The sequence below is a fragment of the Ranitomeya imitator genome, chromosome 5 (assembly GCF_032444005.1).
Source record: "Ranitomeya imitator isolate aRanImi1 chromosome 5, aRanImi1.pri, whole genome shotgun sequence".
In the NCBI taxonomy this organism is placed as follows: domain Eukaryota; kingdom Metazoa; phylum Chordata; class Amphibia; order Anura; family Dendrobatidae; genus Ranitomeya; species Ranitomeya imitator.
In genome coordinates, this window is record NC_091286.1 from 686,405,286 (window position 1) to 686,423,587 (window position 18,302).

At 46.5% G+C, this 18,302-nt stretch overlaps 1 protein-coding gene across 1 annotated transcript in view; it reads right to left on the minus strand.

The window, feature by feature from the left end:
* The window catches only part of ZNF395 (zinc finger protein 395), a 32,447-nt gene that overhangs the window by 5,384 nt on the left and 8,761 nt on the right, over positions 1-18,302 (minus strand). Inside the window, exons 2-9 of the mRNA XM_069728414.1 lie at positions 16,580-16,803; positions 9,388-9,629; positions 8,988-9,094; positions 8,515-8,750; positions 8,332-8,432; positions 4,139-4,397; positions 3,723-3,818; positions 3,359-3,462 (exon numbers count right to left, since the gene is read on the minus strand). Of these exons, the coding sequence (XP_069584515.1) occupies positions 3,359-3,462; positions 3,723-3,818; positions 4,139-4,397; positions 8,332-8,432; positions 8,515-8,750; positions 8,988-9,094; positions 9,388-9,629; positions 16,580-16,798 (1,364 nt within the window). The 5' untranslated portion in view covers positions 16,799-16,803. The remainder of the gene's footprint in view (positions 1-3,358; positions 3,463-3,722; positions 3,819-4,138; positions 4,398-8,331; positions 8,433-8,514; positions 8,751-8,987; positions 9,095-9,387; positions 9,630-16,579; positions 16,804-18,302) is intronic.

An 18,302-nucleotide genomic window follows, 5' to 3' on the forward strand; every position in this document is an offset into this window, starting at 1 on the left:
TCCTGACCGGAATCCTATGGAAGTGGTGTGGAAGGAGCTGATGGAGGATAACCACCAACATAACAGAGGAGAAGGGGTTTTGTAGGGAGAAATGGGCTAAAACTCCTCCATCCGATGTGCAGGAATAATCAGCAATTACCGGAGAAGATTACACCGGACACCGAGAGCAAAGGGTTCACATACTTCTGCCGCTCACAGACGTCTGATATTGGAGCGTTTTCCGCATTTAAAAAAAAAAAAAAAAACATACAAAGTTTATTTGTGACTCTTATTTCATTTGCTTATTTACTTTTACGACTTGGGAAGAAAAAAAAAATCAAAATTAGTTATAGGTCAAATTTATGAAGAAATAAGGAAAATTCTGAAGGACTCACAAACGTGAGCACCGGGAACATCAGCGCTGCGGGAATAGAATAGGACTGGTGGGGAACGGGAAGGAGGAGCGTTCGTCATTTTGTGCCAGAAAAGTCCTTTATATTTAAAGCAGATCTGTCATCAAAATGCATAGATTACTACAAAGATCTTGTAGACCTAATGAGACTGGTGTACTTACTGTGGGGGAAAAAAAAGGGATATGAAAAGCATAAGACCAGCTATGGAGAGAAAATGTAAATGTCCAAGTGAATTCAGTCTCCATTCGCGAACCCAGCCCAAGTTACAGCTGCAGCTTGTACTGAGCAGTGGGATCTCAGCGGCAGGGAGGAGGGACACTGAGGTGTCATCAATCAGGCTCGGTTGGCAAGGATTCAGCAGCAGCAGGGAGGGGGGGGGGACACTGAGGTGTCAATCAGGCTTGGTAGGCAGGGATTCAGCAGCAGCAGTAGCAGCCAGGAGGGGGGACACTGAGGTGTCATCAATCAGGCTCGGTTGGCAGGGATTCAGCAGCAGCAGGGAGGGGGGACACTGAGGTGTCATCAATAAGGCTCGGTTGGCAGGGAATCAGCAGCTGGAGGAGGGACACAGGTGTCATTCTGGCTTGGTTGGCAGGGATTCAGCAGCAGCAGGGAGGGGGGACACTGAGGTGTCAATCAGGCTCGGTTGGCAGGGATTCAGCAGCAGGGGGGGGGGGGGAGTTCACTGAGGTGTCATCAATCAGGCTCGGTTAGCAGGGCTTCAGCAGCAGCTGGAGGGTAAGGGGGACACTGAGGTGTCAATCAGGTTCAGTTGGCAGGGATTCAGCAGCGGGGGGGGGGGACACTGAGGTGTCATCAATCAGGCTCAGTTGGCAAGGATTCAGCAGCAGGGGGGTTCACTGAGGTGTCATCAATCAGGCTCAGTTGGCAAGGATTCAGCAGCAGGGGGGTTCACTGAGGTGTCATCAATCAGGCTCGGTTGGCAGGGATTCAGCAGCAGGGGGGGGTTCACTGAGGTGTCATCAATCAGGCTCGGTTGGCAGGGATTCAGCAGCAGCAACTGGGGGGGAAAAGGGGACACTGAGGTGTCAATCAGGCTCGGTTGGCAGGGAATCAGCAGCAGCTGGAGGAGGGACACTGAGGTGTCATCAATCAGGCTCGGTTGGCAGGGATTCAGCAGCAGCTGGAGGAGGGACACTGAGGTGTCATCAATCAGGCTTGGTAGGCAGGGATTCAGCAGCAGCCAGGAGGGGGGACACTGAGGTGTCATCAATCAGGCTCGGTTGGCAGGGATTCAGCAGCAGCAGGGAGGGGGGACACTGAGGTGTCATCAATAAGGCTCGGTTGGCAGGGAATCAGCAGCTGGAGGAGGGACACAGGTGTCATTCTGGCTTGGTTGGCAGGGATTCAGCAGCAGCAGGGAGGGGGGACACTGAGGTGTCAATCAGGCTCGGTTGGCAGGGATTCAGCAGCAGGGGGGGGGGGGGGAGTTCACTGAGGTGTCATCAATCAGGCTCGGTTAGCAGGGCTTCAGCAGCAGCTGGAGGGTAAGGGGGACACTGAGGTGTCAATCAGGTTCAGTTGGCAGGGATTCAGCAGCGGGGGGGGGGGGACACTGAGGTGTCATCAATCAGGCTCAGTTGGCAAGGATTCAGCAGCAGGGGGGTTCACTGAGGTGTCATCAATCAGGCTCGGTTGGCAGGGATTCAGCAGCAGGGGGGGGTTCACTGAGGTGTCATCAATCAGGCTCGGTTGGCAGGGATTCAGCAGCAGCAACTGGGGGGGAAAAGGGGACACTGAGGTGTCAATCAGGCTCGGTTGGCAGGGAATCAGCAGCAGCTGGAGGAGGGACACTGAGGTGTCATCAATCAGGCTCGGTTGGCAGGGATTCAGCAGCAGCTGGAGGAGGGACACTGAGGTGTCATCAATCAGGCTTGGTTGGCAGGGATTCAGCAGCAGCAGGGAGGAGGGACACTGAGGTGTCATCAATCAGGCTCGGTTGGCAGGGATTCAGCAGCAGCAGGGAGGAGGGACACTGAGGTGTCATCAATCAGGCTTGGTTGGCAGGGATTCAGCAGCTGGAGGAGGGACACTGAGGTGTCATCAATCAGGCTTGGTTGGCAGGGATTCAGCAGCTGGAGGAGGGACACTGAGGTGTCATCATTCAGGCTTGGTTGGCAGGGATTCAGCAGCAGCAGGGAGGAGGGACACTGAGGTGTCATCAATCAGGATTGGTTGGCAAGGATTCAGCAGCTGGAGGAGGGACACTGAGGTGTCATCAATCAGGCTCGGTTGGCAGGGATTCAGCAGCTGGAGGAGGGACACTGAGGTGTCATCATTCAGGCTTGGTTGGCAGGGATTCAGCAGCAGCAGGGAGGAGGGACACTGAGGTGTCATCAATCAGGCTTGGTTGGCAGGGATTCAGCAGCTGGAGTAGGGACACTGAGGTGTCATCAATCAGGCTCGGTTGGCAGGGATTCAGCAGCAGCAGGGAGGAGGGACACTGATGCAGCATTATGTTAGATGGTGGAAATTTACCAACAACAGCAAATAGGTCACCGAGGAGCTGATAATCGGACTTGTTAAGTGGAGACGCAGCTGCAGAAGAGAGGAGGGACACTGAGGAGCCGTTAATCAGGGTAAGGTGGACCAGACAGAGAATGACATAAAAGTTTAAAAGAGCCTTATACAGCCACCGTGTCAAGGATTTTCAGAGTGAATACACCAGAATCAAATGATCAAGCAGATTTCACACCTTCTGTAGTTTGTAGTGTAAAATCTGGTGTCAGAATTTTTTTTTTTTTAATGCTGACCTCTAGTGGTCACACAGGAAATGACGCTGCACAAGCACCTCAATTTACAGCCTGCTGCAAAAGTGAAATATTTTACCCTATCACTCATGGGCACAAAAAAAATGTTTTCCCCAAAATTGTTAAGAGCAGATTTTATTAAAAAAAAAAAAAAATTTTGATTAGAGAGATTTCCCGAACTGTGGAGAAACGTACCTGCTGCCATTAGACGCTCGGGGTGGCGAGGCCACAATCAGATGGGACTTTATGGATGGAGTCTGTGGCTGCTGTTCACTGAAACTGAGCGACCGGCTCCTGATCTGAGGGGAGGAGGATGAAACGCGTGAAAATCCATCACATTACAACACACCTGTCCGGTTATAACAGCTCCCATGGCTTCAGATGTCTCGCAGCTGAGGGTCTGTTACAGTGGCATACAGTCTAGTGTATCCTCTGTTATCATGTTACATGCGGAAGTTGGGGCTGTTTTATCTCAGAATGGAGTTTAGAACACCAAAAAAATAAATAAAAGTGACATTAAGAAGAGACCTGAGAAGAGCAGAGCGCCCATCGGACTTACTGGAGAGAGGGTTGGGAGCGTGGAGGGAGCCGCGGCCGCCCAGCTTATACTGGTGAAGATATGAGGGGAGACTGGGATCTGGATGGAAGGCAACGCCTGCAAAAAGGAAAATGCATATATAGCTTTACACGGAAATTTTCTCCTTCAGAGCTGCATTCATAATTCTGCTACCAAACACACAAATAACACAGGAGATTTCGGCTCCGTGGAGAATAGCATCCACAATTATTACTGATCACAGGGGAATGAGCGAGTCCTACAGCGCCCATAGGGATAAGCGGCGCCTCCATAGCGTCTCACACATTGTCATAATGGACAGTCACAAGACAAAGTGCCGCTTACAAGTCCTGTGACTGACGAAAAATGGCCGATGATTATTGGCCGCACGCAGCTGTAGAAGTTCTGCGCCCAGTTACCTGGTAAGCGTGATCGGCCTGGATGTGCCAGAAGGAGCCGGGAGCCGACTGACTGAGGGCACTGGGCAACGGAGACTCCACACTGGGCACCTCCAGAGCCGGGGTCACCAGCTGGGGCGTCACAGGCTGGATGAGAAGAGGCGCAGTAACCGTGCTGGGGCTCCGGGGGGTGCTCTCCGGCTCAGACTCGTCCTTCATCTGGACCTCCGTGTAGTAGAAATCCTCCTCCCTCTTACGCTGATCAGAATCCATCCCATCACTACAAAGTGAAGCCAGAGGTCAAAGGACTGATCCCGAGTTACATCCTGTATTATACTCCAGAGCTGCACTCACTATTCTGCTGGTGCAGTCACTGTGTACATACATTACTGATCCCGAGTTACATCCTGTATTATACTCCAGAGCTGCACTCACTATTCTGCTGGTGCAGTCACTGTGTACATACATTACATTACTGATCCTGAGTTACATCCTGTATTATACCCCAGAGCTGCACTCACTATTCTGCTGGTGCAGTCACTGTGTACATACATTACATTACTGATCCTGAGTTACCTCCTGTATTATACCCCAGAGCTGCACTCACTATTCTGCTGGTGCAGTCACTGTGTACATACATTACATTACTGATTCCGAGTTACCTCCTGTATTATACCCCAGAGCTGCACTCACTATTCTGCTGGTGCAGTCACTGTGTACATACATTACATTACTGATCCTGAGTTACCTCCTGTATTATACCCCAGAGCTGCACTCACTATTCTGCTGGTGCAGTCACTGTGTACATACATTACATTACTGATCCTGAGTTACATCCTGTATTATACCCCAGAGCTGCACTCACTATTCTGATGGTGCAGTCACTGTGTACATACATTACTGACCCCGAATTACCTCCTGTTTTATACTCCAGAGCTGCACTCACTATTCTGCTCGTGCAGTCACCGTGTACATACATTACTGATCATGAGTTACATCCTGTATTATACTCCAGAGCTGCACTCACTATTCTGCTGGTGCAGTCACTGTGTACATACATTACATTACTGATCCGGAGTTACATCCTGTATTATACTCCAGAGCTGCACTCACTATTCTGCTGGTGCAGTCACTGTGTACATACATTACATTACTGATCCTGAGTTACATCCTGTATTATACCCCAGAGCTGCACTCACTATTCTGCTGGTGCAGTCACTGTGTACATACATTACATTACTGATCCTGAGTTACATCCTGTATTATACCCCAGAGCTGCACTCACTATTCTGCTAGTGCAGTCACTGTCTACATACATTACATAACTGATCCTGAGTTACCTCCTGTATTATACCCCAGAGCTGCACTCACTATTCTGCTGGTGCAGTCACTGTGTACATACATTACATAACTGATCCTGAGTTACCTCCTGTATTATACCCCAGAGCTGCACTCACTATTCTGCTGGTGCAGTCACTGTGTACATATATTAGATTACTGATCCTGAGTTACATCCTGTATTATACCCCAGAGCTGCAGTCACTATTCTGCTGGTGCAGTCACTGTGTACATACATTACATTACTGATCCTGAGTTACATCCTGTATTATACCCCAGAGCTGCACTCACTATTCTGCTGGTGCAGTCACTGTGTACATACATTACATTACTGATCCTGAGTTACATCCTGTATTATACTCCAGAGCTGCACTCACTATTCTGCTGGTGCAGTCACTGTGTACATACATTACATTACTGATCCTGAGTTACATCCTGTATTATACCCCAGAGATGAACTCACTATTCTGCTGGTGCAGTCACTGTGTACATACATTACATTACTGATCCTGAGTTACATCCTGTATTATACCCCAGAGCTGCACTCACTACTCTGCTGGTGCAGTCACTGTGTATATACATTACTGATCCGGAGTTACATCCTGTATTATACCCCAGAGCTGCACTCACTATTCTGCTGGTGCAGTCACTGTGTACATACATTACATTACTGATCCTGAGTTACATCCTGTATTATACCCCAGAGCTGCAGTCACTATTCTGCTGGTGCAGTCACTGTGTACATACATTACATTACTGATCCTGAGTTACATCCTGTATTATACCCCAGAGCTGCACTCACTATTCTGCTGGTGCAGTCACTGTGTACATACATTACATTACTGATCCTGAGTTACATCCTGTATTATACCCCAGAGCTGCACTCACTATTCTGCTGGTGCAGTCACTGTGTACATACATTACATTACTGATCCTGAGTTACCTCCTGTATTATACCCCAGAGCTGCACTCACTATTCTGCTGGTGCAGTCACTGTGTACATACATTACATTACTGATTCCGAGTTACCTCCTGTATTATACCCCAGAGCTGCACTCACTATTCTGCTGGTGCAGTCACTGTGTACATACATTACATTACTGATCCTGAGTTACCTCCTGTATTATACCCCAGAGCTGCACTCACTATTCTGCTGGTGCAGTCACTGTGTACATACATTACATTACTGATCCTGAGTTACATCCTGTATTATACCCCAGAGCTGCACTCACTATTCTGATGGTGCAGTCACTGTGTACATACATTACTGACCCCGAATTACCTCCTGTTTTATACTCCAGAGCTGCACTCACTATTCTGCTCGTGCAGTCACCGTGTACATACATTACTGATCATGAGTTACATCCTGTATTATACTCCAGAGCTGCACTCACTATTCTGCTGGTGCAGTCACTGTGTACATACATTACATTACTGATCCGGAGTTACATCCTGTATTATACTCCAGAGCTGCACTCACTATTCTGCTGGTGCAGTCACTGTGTACATACATTACATTACTGATCCTGAGTTACATCCTGTATTATACCCCAGAGCTGCACTCACTATTCTGCTGGTGCAGTCACTGTGTACATACATTACATTACTGATCCTGAGTTACATCCTGTATTATACCCCAGAGCTGCACTCACTATTCTGCTAGTGCAGTCACTGTCTACATACATTACATAACTGATCCTGAGTTACCTCCTGTATTATACCCCAGAGCTGCACTCACTATTCTGCTGGTGCAGTCACTGTCTACATACATTACATAACTGATCCTGAGTTACCTCCTGTATTATACCCCAGAGCTGCACTCACTATTCTGCTGGTGCAGTCACTGTGTACATATATTAGATTACTGATCCTGAGTTACATCCTGTATTATACCCCAGAGCTGCAGTCACTATTCTGCTGGTGCAGTCACTGTGTACATACATTACATTACTGATCCTGAGTTACATCCTGTATTATACCCCAGAGCTGCACTCACTATTCTGCTGGTGCAGTCACTGTGTACATACATTACATTACTGATCCTGAGTTACATCCTGTATTATACTCCAGAGCTGCACTCACTATTCTGCTGGTGCAGTCACTGTGTACATACATTACATTACTGATCCTGAGTTACATCCTGTATTATACCCCAGAGATGAACTCACTATTCTGCTGGTGCAGTCACTGTGTACATACATTACATTACTGATCCTGAGTTACATCCTGTATTATACCCCAGAGCTGCACTCACTATTCTGCTGGTGCAGTCACTGTGTACATACATTACATTACTGATCCTGAGTTACCTACTGTATTATACTCCAGAGCTGCACTCACTATTCTGCTGGTGCAGTCACTGTGTACATACATTACATTACTGATCCTGAGTTACATCCTGTATTATACCCCAGAGCTGCACTCACTACTCTGCTGGTGCAGTCACTGTGTATATACATTACTGATCCGGAGTTACATCCTGTATTATACCCCAGAGCTGCACTCACTATTCTGCTGGTGCAGTCACTGTGTACATACATTACTGATCCTGAGTTACAACCTGTATTATACCCCAGAGCTGCACTCACTATTCTGCTGGTGCAGTCACTGTGTACATTACATTACTGATCTGGGTAATTCGTGTTTCCTTCTTGTCTGTTGTAAAGATGGATGAATGCTGTATTGTGATTGCAGCTCTGAAGCATAGTAAAGGTTGGAATGAATTTACAATATTTTACAGCGAATTGAACAGAGACCCGGGATGACCTATAACCGCAGAAGTAGTAATTACGTCTGATAGTTCGGAGTTTCCATATTATCGGAGCGGCGCCCTACGTGGCGGTAATCTCGGGGGGGGGGAGGAGATCGCCACTTACCCCAGATGCTGGGTCTTCACGTGGCGCTTTATGCCCACGATGGAGCGCAGCAGTTTTCCACAGTTCGGCCACAGACACTTGTACATCACCTTCACCGAGTTCTGGAAGAAACGAGAGAAGTCAATGGAGGAGACAAAAGAAATGAGATCCCCAGTGCGGCGGGCGGCTCCTCGGGGGCGTTACCTTCCGCTTCCGGGGGGCCGGCTCGTCCAGGAGGAAGGGGTCAGGGTCCGTCTCAAACCCTTCATCCACATGGGAAGCGCTGAACACCTCGCTCGTGTACTGGGGGCTGGCCTGGGTGTGCGGGGGGGACGGGGTGGAGGCGCCACACTCCACGCTCCAGTGCCCGCTGGTGGTGCTGCTGCCGCTGTCCGACACGTCGCCGCTTTCCTTCCACAGGTCGCAGGTGACTTGAGGAGCTGAGAGCAAAAAATGAAAGGATGAGAATAAAGGAAAGTTATACAAGATCTGCTTGCCGTCAGTGAACGGAAACTAAAACCATCACTTCTCACAGCTGAAGGTTTGCTACAATGGCATCCAGTCTCATCCCCAGAACTCACTCCTGCCAGGCTTATTTGTTACAATGTGTCAGTGCAGGTAATGGATGGAAATCACTCACAGCAAGCAGAGATCTCGAGAAGACACCGATCTCTCACCTGGGATGATGTCGCTGCAGGGTGGGCTCTGGACGATGGGGCTGCAGGACAGGCTGGTGAGGACCATCGCCGCCATCATTTCATCCATGTCCACCGCGTCCGAGCGCCTGGAAGAAAAAGATCAGTCAACATCTCTGCAGCTTGTCAGTGAATGAAAGACGGCTCAAGGCTTGTAGGAGAACAACAGTCCGGGCCGGTGACAATCTGTCAGTCTGGAAACAAGAGGAAGGTCTAGACTGGCACACTGTAACAAACCCTCAGCTGTCGTAAGAAATTTTTTTTTTTTTTTTACTTAGGATATAAACCAGAAATTTACCAATTTATTGCTGACAAAACACTGAAAATTGTGAAGAGTAAAAAATATAAGAAGCCGCAAAGAGCAACGAGAGGCGCCACTCACCTCTTAGGAACGTCAATGCTGCGAGACACCATCCTCTGAGCGGCGCTGGACGAGGGGCTGCAGGACACGGCCTGATCCATGGGGACGCTCATGGTTCTCGGAGCCTCCGCGAGACGCACGTCTTCTGTCTTTCTGCACAAATGCAGCCCGTGGTCAAAAGTAAAAATCTTCACTTCATCGTCCACGTGATTGTGTTGTTCTACAAAACCGGCACATTCCTGACCGTTGTGGGTGATGTACACCTGCCAAATACACGGGACGTCAGCACCACATGGCGTATACTACATACTGTGCAACAGCACGCTGGTAGTACTCATCCTGTGTTATACCCCAGAGCTGCACTCACTAGTCTGCTGGTGCAGTCACTGTGTACATACATTACATTACTGATCCTGAGATACATCCTGTATTATACCCCGGAGCTGCACTCACTATTCTGCTGGTGCAGTCACTGTGTACATACATTACATTACTGATCCTGAGTTACATCCTGTATTATACCCCGGAGCTGCACTCACTATTCTGCTGGTGCAGTCACTGTGTACATACATTACATTACTGATCCTGAGATACATCCTGTATTATACCCCGGAGCTGCACTCACTATTCTGCTGGTGCAGTCACTGTGTACATACATTACATTACTGATCCTGAGTTACATCCTGTATTATACCCCGGAGCTGCACTCACTATTCTGCTGGTGCAGTCACTGTGTACATACATTACATTACTGATCCTGAGTTACATCCTGTATTATACTCCAGAGCTGCACTCACTATTCTGCTGGTGCAGTCACTGTGTACATACATTACATTACTGATCCTGAGTTACATCCTGTATTATACCCCAGAGCTGCACTCACTATTCTGCTGGTGCAGTCACTGTGTACATACATTACATTACTGATCCTGAGTTACCTCCTGTATTATACCCCAGAGCTGCACTCACTATTCTGCTGGTGCAGTCACTGTGTACATACATTACATTACTGATCCTGAGTTACATCCTGAATTATACCCCAGAGCTGCACTCACTATTCTGCTGGTGCAGTCACTGTGTACAAACATTACATTACTGATCCTGAGTTACATCCTGTATTATACCCCAGAGCTGCACTCACTATTCTGCTGGTGCAGTCACTATGTACATACATTACATTAATGATCCTGAGTTACATCCTGTATTATACCCCAGAGCTGCACTCACTATTCTGCTGGTGCAGTCACTGTGTACAAACATTACATTACTGATCCTGAGTTACATCCTGTATTATACTCCAGAGCTGCACTCACTATTCTGCTGGTGCAGTCACTGTGTACATACATTACATTACTGATCCTGAGTTACGTCCTGTATTATACTCCAGAGCTGCACTCACTATTCTGCTGGTGCAGTCACTGTGTACAAACATTACATTACTGATCCTGAGTTACATCCTGTATTATACTCCAGAGCTGCACTCACTATTCTGCTGGTGCAGTCACTGTGTACATACATTACATTACTGATCCTGAGTTACGTCCTGTATTATACCCCAGAGCTGCACTCACTATTCTGCTGGTGCAGTCACTGTGTACAAACATTACATTACTGATCCTGAGTTACATCCTGTATTATACTCCAGAGCTGCACTCACTATTCTGCTGGTGCAGTCACTGTGTACATACATTACATTACTGATCCTGAGTTACGTCCTGTATTATACCCCAGAGCTGCACTCACTATTCTGCTGGTGCAGTCACTATGTACATACATTACATTAATGATCCTGAGTTACATCCTGTATTATACCCCAGAGCTGCACTCACTATTCTGCTGGTGCAGTCACTGTGTACAAACATTACATTACTGATCCTGAGTTACATCCTGTATTATACTCCAGAGCTGCACTCACTATTCTGCTGGTGCAGTCACTGTGTACACACATTACATTACTGATCCTGAGTTACATCCTGTATTATACTCCAGAGCTGCACTCACTATTCTGCTGGTGTAGTCACTGTGTACATACATTACATTACTGATCCTGAGTTACATCCTGTATTATATTCCAGAGCTGCACTCACTATTCTGCTGGTGTAGTCACTGTGTACATACATTACATTACTGATCCTGAGTTACATCCTGTATTATATTCCAGAGCTGCACTCACTATTCTGCTGGTGTAGTCACTGTGTACATACATTACATTACTGATCCTGAGTTACATCCTGTATTATACTCCAGAGCTGCACTCACTATTCTGCTGGTGCAGTCACTGTGAAGTCACTGCAGTCACTAGAAATAGGAAAAACCCAATGTGGCTAAACAAAGAAGTAAGACAGGCAATTAACAGTAAAAAGAAAGCATTTGCACTACTAAAGCAGGATGGCACCATTGAAGCTCTAAAAAACTATAGGGAGAAAAATACTTTATCTAAAAAACTAATTAAAGCTGCCAAAAAGGAAACGGAGAAGCACATTGCTAAGGAGAGTAAAACTAATCCCAAACTGTTCTTCAACTATATCAATAGTAAAAGAATAAAAACTGAAAATGTAGGCCCCTTAAAAAATAGTGAGGAAAGAATGGTTGTAGATGACGAGGAAAAAGCTAACATATTAAACACCTTCTTCTCCACGGTATTCACGGTGGAAAATGAAATGCTAGGTGAAATCCCAAGAAACAATGAAAACCCTATATTAAGGGTCACCAATCTAACCCAAGAAGAGGTGCGAAACCGGCTAAATAAGATTAAAATAGATAAATCTCCGGGTCCGGATGGCATACACCCACGAGTACTAAGAGAACTAAGTAATGTAATAGATAAACCATTATTTCTTATTTTTAGTGACTCTATAGCGACAGGGTCTGTTCCGCAGGACTGGCGCATAGCAAATGTGGTGCCAATATTCAAAAAGGGCTCTAAAAGTGAACCTGGAAATTATAGGCCAGTAAGTCTAACCTCTATTGTTGGTAAAATATTTGAAGGGTTTCTGAGGGATGTTATTCTGGATTATCTCAATGAGAATAACTGTTTAACTCCATATCAGCATGGGTTTATGAGAAATCGCTCCTGTCAAACCAATCTAATCAGTTTTTATGAAGAGGTAAGCTATAGACTGGACCACGGTGAGTCATTGGACGTGGTATATCTCGATTTTTCCAAAGCGTTTGATACCGTGCCGCACAAGAGGTTGGTACACAAAATGAGAATGCTTGGTCTGGGGGAAATGTGTGTAAATGGGTTAGTAACTGGCTTAGTGATAGAAAGCAGAGGGTGGTTATAAATGGTATAGTCTCTAACTGGGTCGCTGTGACCAGTGGGGTACCGCAGGGGTCAGTATTGGGACCTGTTCTCTTCAACATATTCATTAATGATCTGGTAGAAGGTTTACACAGTAAAATATCGATATTTGCAGATGATACAAAACTATGTAAAGCAGTTAATACAAGAGAAGATAGTATTCTGCTACAGATGGATCTGGATAAGTTGGAAACTTGGGCTGAAAGGTGGCAGATGAGGTTTAACAATGATAAATGTAAGGTTATACACATGGGAAGAGGGAATCAATATCACCATTACACACTGAACGGGAAACCACTGGGTAAATCTGACAGGGAGAAGGACTTGGGGATCCTAGTTAATGATAAACTTACCTGGAGCAGCCAGTGCCAGGCAGCAGCTGCCAAGGCAAACAGGATCATGGGGTGCATTAAAAGAGGTCTGGATACACATGATGAGAGCATTATACTGCCTCTGTACAAATCCCTAGTTAGACCGCACATGGAGTACTGTGTCCAGTTTTGGGCACCGGTGCTCAGGAAGGATATAATGGAACTAGAGAGAGTACAAAGGAGGGCAACAAAATTAATAAAGGGGATGGGAGAACTACAATACCCAGATAGATTAGCGAAATTAGGATTATTTAGTCTAGAAAAAAGACGACTGAGGGGCGATCTAATAACCATGTATAAGTATATAAGGGGACAATACAAATATCTCGCTGAGGATCTGTTTATACCAAGGAAGGTGACGGGCACAAGGGGGCATTCTTTGCGTCTGGAGGAGAGAAGGTTTTTCCACCAACATAGAAGAGGATTCTTTACTGTTAGGGCAGTGAGAATCTGGAATTGCTTGCCTGAGGAGGTGGTGATGGCGAACTCAGTCGAGGGGTTCAAGAGAGGCCTGGATGTCTTCCTGGAGCAGAACAATATTGTATCATACAATTATTAGGTTCTGTAGAAGGACGTAGATCTGGGGATTTATTATGATGGAATATAGGCTGAACTGGATGGACAAATGGCTTTTTTCGGCCTTACTAACTATGTTACTATGTTACTATGTTACATACATTACATTACTGATCCTGAGTTACATCCTGTATTATACCCCAGAGCTGCACTCACTATTCTGCTGGTGCAGTCACTGTGTACATACATTACTGATCCTGAGTTACATCCTGTATTATACCCCAGAGCTGCACTCACTATTCTGCTGGTGCAGTCACTGTCTACATACATTACATAACTGATCCTGAGTTACATCCTGTATTATACCCCAGAGCTGCACTCACTATTCTGCTGGTGCAGTCACTGTGTACATACATTACATTACTGATCCTGAGTTACATCCTGTATTATACCCCAGAGCTGCACTCACTATTCTGCTGGTGCAGTCACTGTGTACATACATTACATTACTGATCCTGAGTTACATCCTGTATTATACCCCAGAGCTGCACTCACTATTCTGCTGGTGCAGTCACTGTGTACATACATTACATTACTGATCCTGAGTTACATCCTGTATTATACCCCAGAGCTGCACTCACTATTCTGCTGGTGCAGTCACTGTGTACATACATTACATTACTGATCCTGAGTTACATCCTGTATTATACTCTAGAGCTGCACTCACTATTCTGCTGGTGCAGTCACTGTGTACATACATTACATTACTGATCCTGAGTTACATCCTGTATTATACTCCAGAGCTGCACTCACTATTCTGCTGGTGCAGTCACTGTGTACATACATTACATTACTCAGGAAATAAGTAGAATTTCATAACTTTTCACATCTGGCATTAGACATGTTTAGGAAAGTCCCGTCTTGCCCCCACATTGTTTCTTTTCGGCACTTTCTCGGGGGGCTCGCCTCTCTCGCTGTGGGTACATATCCTGGATCACTTGGCGCGGTACACGCACATTCCCGCGGCGGGCAGCGCTCCAGGCGGCAGGACAGTAGAGGGTTAACCTCATCCCCACTTACAAGATGCCGAACTTCTGCGCCAAGAACAATTAACAGAGGGGCATTTACACTTCTTGGAAAGTTTACAGCCGTGGAGGCAGCGATCTGCGCAGGGAAAGTCGTTTTATCAATGTCATGCGGTCGGTCGTTCATCACATTTTTATGGCTCCAATAAACCTCAAAAAATAAAAAATAGGCAACTTTGGAAATTGTCTGGATAATAAAAAAAAAACCTCTCCCGTTTTGGGTATACAGCTCCTATGCAGACCTACATGCCTCCATGACTCACAGCGCCGTGCATCCTGCTGCACACTCTCCCATACAAGTGAGCTATACAGAGCCCGCAGTACCACTCACGGCCACTGCACAATGCATGGCGCTGTGCTGACTCCAGCTGATTGGTAGCAGCGTCAGTGATCGAAGCGACCTGACCAATGCAAGTGATCAGGCCCAGAAAACCCCTTTAAGCTATGGACATCTTTATGAGCCCTGTGAAAGCCACCTCCCCGGCTGCAACCAGACTTCATTCCTCCGCGCATAAATGCCGCAGTGAGCGACTGACCGCAGCACTGAAGGTGTGAACAGCAGCGACCAGAGCTCAGCTCCAGTTGCTGCTGTATAACTCAGATGCCGGCTGTATAACTCAGATGCCGGCTGTACAACGCAGCTTTTTAACTCACTCCATGGTGTAAATTAACTTTTGCAATAGATCTTGGTTTAAAAAAAAAAAAAAAAATTCTCGTTTTTGGTTTACAGCTCTTCTGAAGAGCCATGCTAGGTCTCCATACTGTACAGAGCTCCTGCAGCCAGAATCTCGGCCATCGCTGCCCTACCGCAGGTACACAGATGGAACAAAGAACTGTAGTCCAACGAGACGCATCAGTCTGCATAGGAGCTGTGGACACAAAACGACATCCTTCACCAAGATCTATTGACATTAATGTCATCATTCAGCAGCTTGTGATACAGATACAGCAGACCCATGTCATGAAATCAGGAGGAAAAACAACCAAAAAAAAACCCTCACATGAACCGTCCACGTGCCACAACAGGACCAACAATATCAGGTAATTAAAGTAGTTCCTTTTTTTTTTTGCTAAAACAGCGCCACCCCTTCTTCAGGTTGATTGCGGTACTGCAGTTCCTTCGCATTCACTGCGAAGGAGCTGCAATACCAGACACAACCTACTGAAGGGGTGGCGCTGTTTACATCAACTTTTACAACTTTCTCTCTTTAGTTTGGCAACTTTTTGATATACTTCATGTATCACCATTAACAATCTGATTGCTGTCAGTGAATGGAACCCGATAAGGCCATATATTTGGGCTTTACCCTCCGGATGGAAATTTGGATTCTTTTTTCCACTTACAGACAGCAAGTAAAGATCTTGTATATTGGAAAAGTACAAAAAATTAAGTCATGACAGACAGGAGTCAGAGAGGGAGGAGGAGAGATTGTTGACGTCTTAAAGGGGTTGTTCACGATTGCAAAAAAAAAAAAAAAAACATGGCTGACTTATTCCAGAAAGAGCTCCACCCCTGCCCATGGTCGCGTCTGGTACTGCAGATGCTGTGCGACTGAAAAAGACGAGGTGGAGCCGTAATACCACAAATGACCTGTGCGCAGGAGAGGCGCTGTTTTAGATAAGAAACCAGCAGGATTTTCCCCCTTCTGTCTGGACGGAACCTCATGTAATTAAAGAGCAGAAGGAGAAATGTAACAAAGGGTTCACAAACTTTCCGAACAGATGATGGAGATTTGTACGGGGCACATTGGAATCATTGATGCCTAAAGGAATAACAGTCAGAATCTAACAATGTGTAAAGGTGATCTCCGGCATTAATCCTCCAGAGGTGCAGTACCAGTACCGACCTGTTATCAGGGGTGGCGCTGTTTCCGGTAAAGTGCAGCTGTGATTGGCCAACCCCCAAAGACGCCATTTCTAGGTTGGCCTCGTCTTACCTTCTGGCCTGGATATAGTTTGAAGCGACCTGGGGGCAGATTTCCAGACGGATAAGAGTTTTCCTCGAAACATCCTCCGTCGTAAGCTCCAAGATGGGCCCCTCCGGCGAGGTCTCCGGGCCCCTCAATGGTCATTCCATCCGCAGCCAGACTCGGGGCGCAGACCCTGGCGCCGAGGAGAGACCGCTTGCCCAGACGTTTGGAAAGTATGCTGGCCATGATAGCTGCAAAACAGAAAAGACAGACGCGGGTGAGGAGTGTAATTCAGCAAAGCGACCACTGGGGGGAGCTACAGCTGCAATGTATTGGGGGCTGAACCGCTCCTCCATGCTGTACACTGCAGCTTTGCTTATTAAGGTGCAGCAATTTAACGGTTAACGCTGCAGAGTCATGGGTCCAAAGGTTGCAAAAAAGCAAAAAAGCAACAGTTTGGGAAAACACTTCTAAGCCAAGGATTTGCTCACAGCAGAGGGTTTGTCACAATTGCATCCTCTTCAGAACGTGGACAGCAGATTGATACAATGTAGAAAACCATCAGCAGAGAGGAGAGATTCCGGAATGTGAGGATTATGGTCTAGACCGGATACAGTTGTAACAAACCCTCAGCTGTGAGATATAAAAAAGGAGGGAATTTCTTAAAAAAGCATGCAGTTTTTGAACTTTTTTTGTGTGTTTTTGCCACCTTAGGCCACTGCCTCTGATTGTTCCACTCCTGTTTTTCACTTACAAATACTGAGTGTGTGACCGCGGTCTTACGCTTGCACCACTTAAAATGTGGCCTTGGTTTTAAGACGTTGGGCCCCGGGGATAAAAAGTTGGGCCCCGGGGATAAAAAGTTGGGCCCCGGGGATAAAAAGTTGGGCCCCGGGGATAAAAAGTTGGGCCCCGGGGATAAAAAGTTGGGCCCCGGGGATAAAAAGTTGGGCCCCGGGGATAAAAAGTTGGGCCCCGGGGATAAAAAGTTGGGCCCCGGGGATAAAAAGTTGGGCCCCGGGGATAAAAAGTTGGGCCCCGGGGATAAAAAGTTGGGCCCCGGGGATAAAAAGTTGGGCCCCGGGGATAAAAAGTTGGGCCCCGGGGATAAAAAGTTGGGCCCCGGGGATAAAAAGTTGGGCCCCGGGAATAAAAAGTTGGGCCCCGGGAATAAAAAGTTGGGCCCCGGGAATAAAAAGTTGGGCCCCGGGGATAAAAAGTTGGGCCCGGGAATAAAAAGTTGGGCCCGGGAATAAAAAGTTGGGCCCTGGAATTAAAAAGTTTTGCACAAGAAAAAAAAATAAAGTTTGGTGCTCTTAATAGTAGGAAATGGCATAAAAAAAAAAAAAAAAAAAAGTAGAAAATCCACTTCGTACAGACGATTATGTAACTTTACGCCAGTATTCATACTTTCATAAGTTTGGCGCAATTAAGTATTAAAAAAAAAAAAAAGTTTTAGAACTTTTCCTTGTAGAATCAGCAACCTGGAGAAGGAACACAGTGGTTGAGAACAACAACTCCCAGCATGCCCATTTCTATATTATTATTATTATTATTATTGCGCCATTTATGCCAGCCGTACATAGCATTGTATCTAGACCGGATACAAATGACCAGACCCTCAGCTCCGAGCAGGACTAAGGCAGCTTGTTAAAATCCAGAAAATCTAGAAAAACAGTTGCAGAGTCCAAAACGTCAAAGATTTAGCAACTTCATTTACACAAAAACTGGACAAACAGCGCGCGGCGAG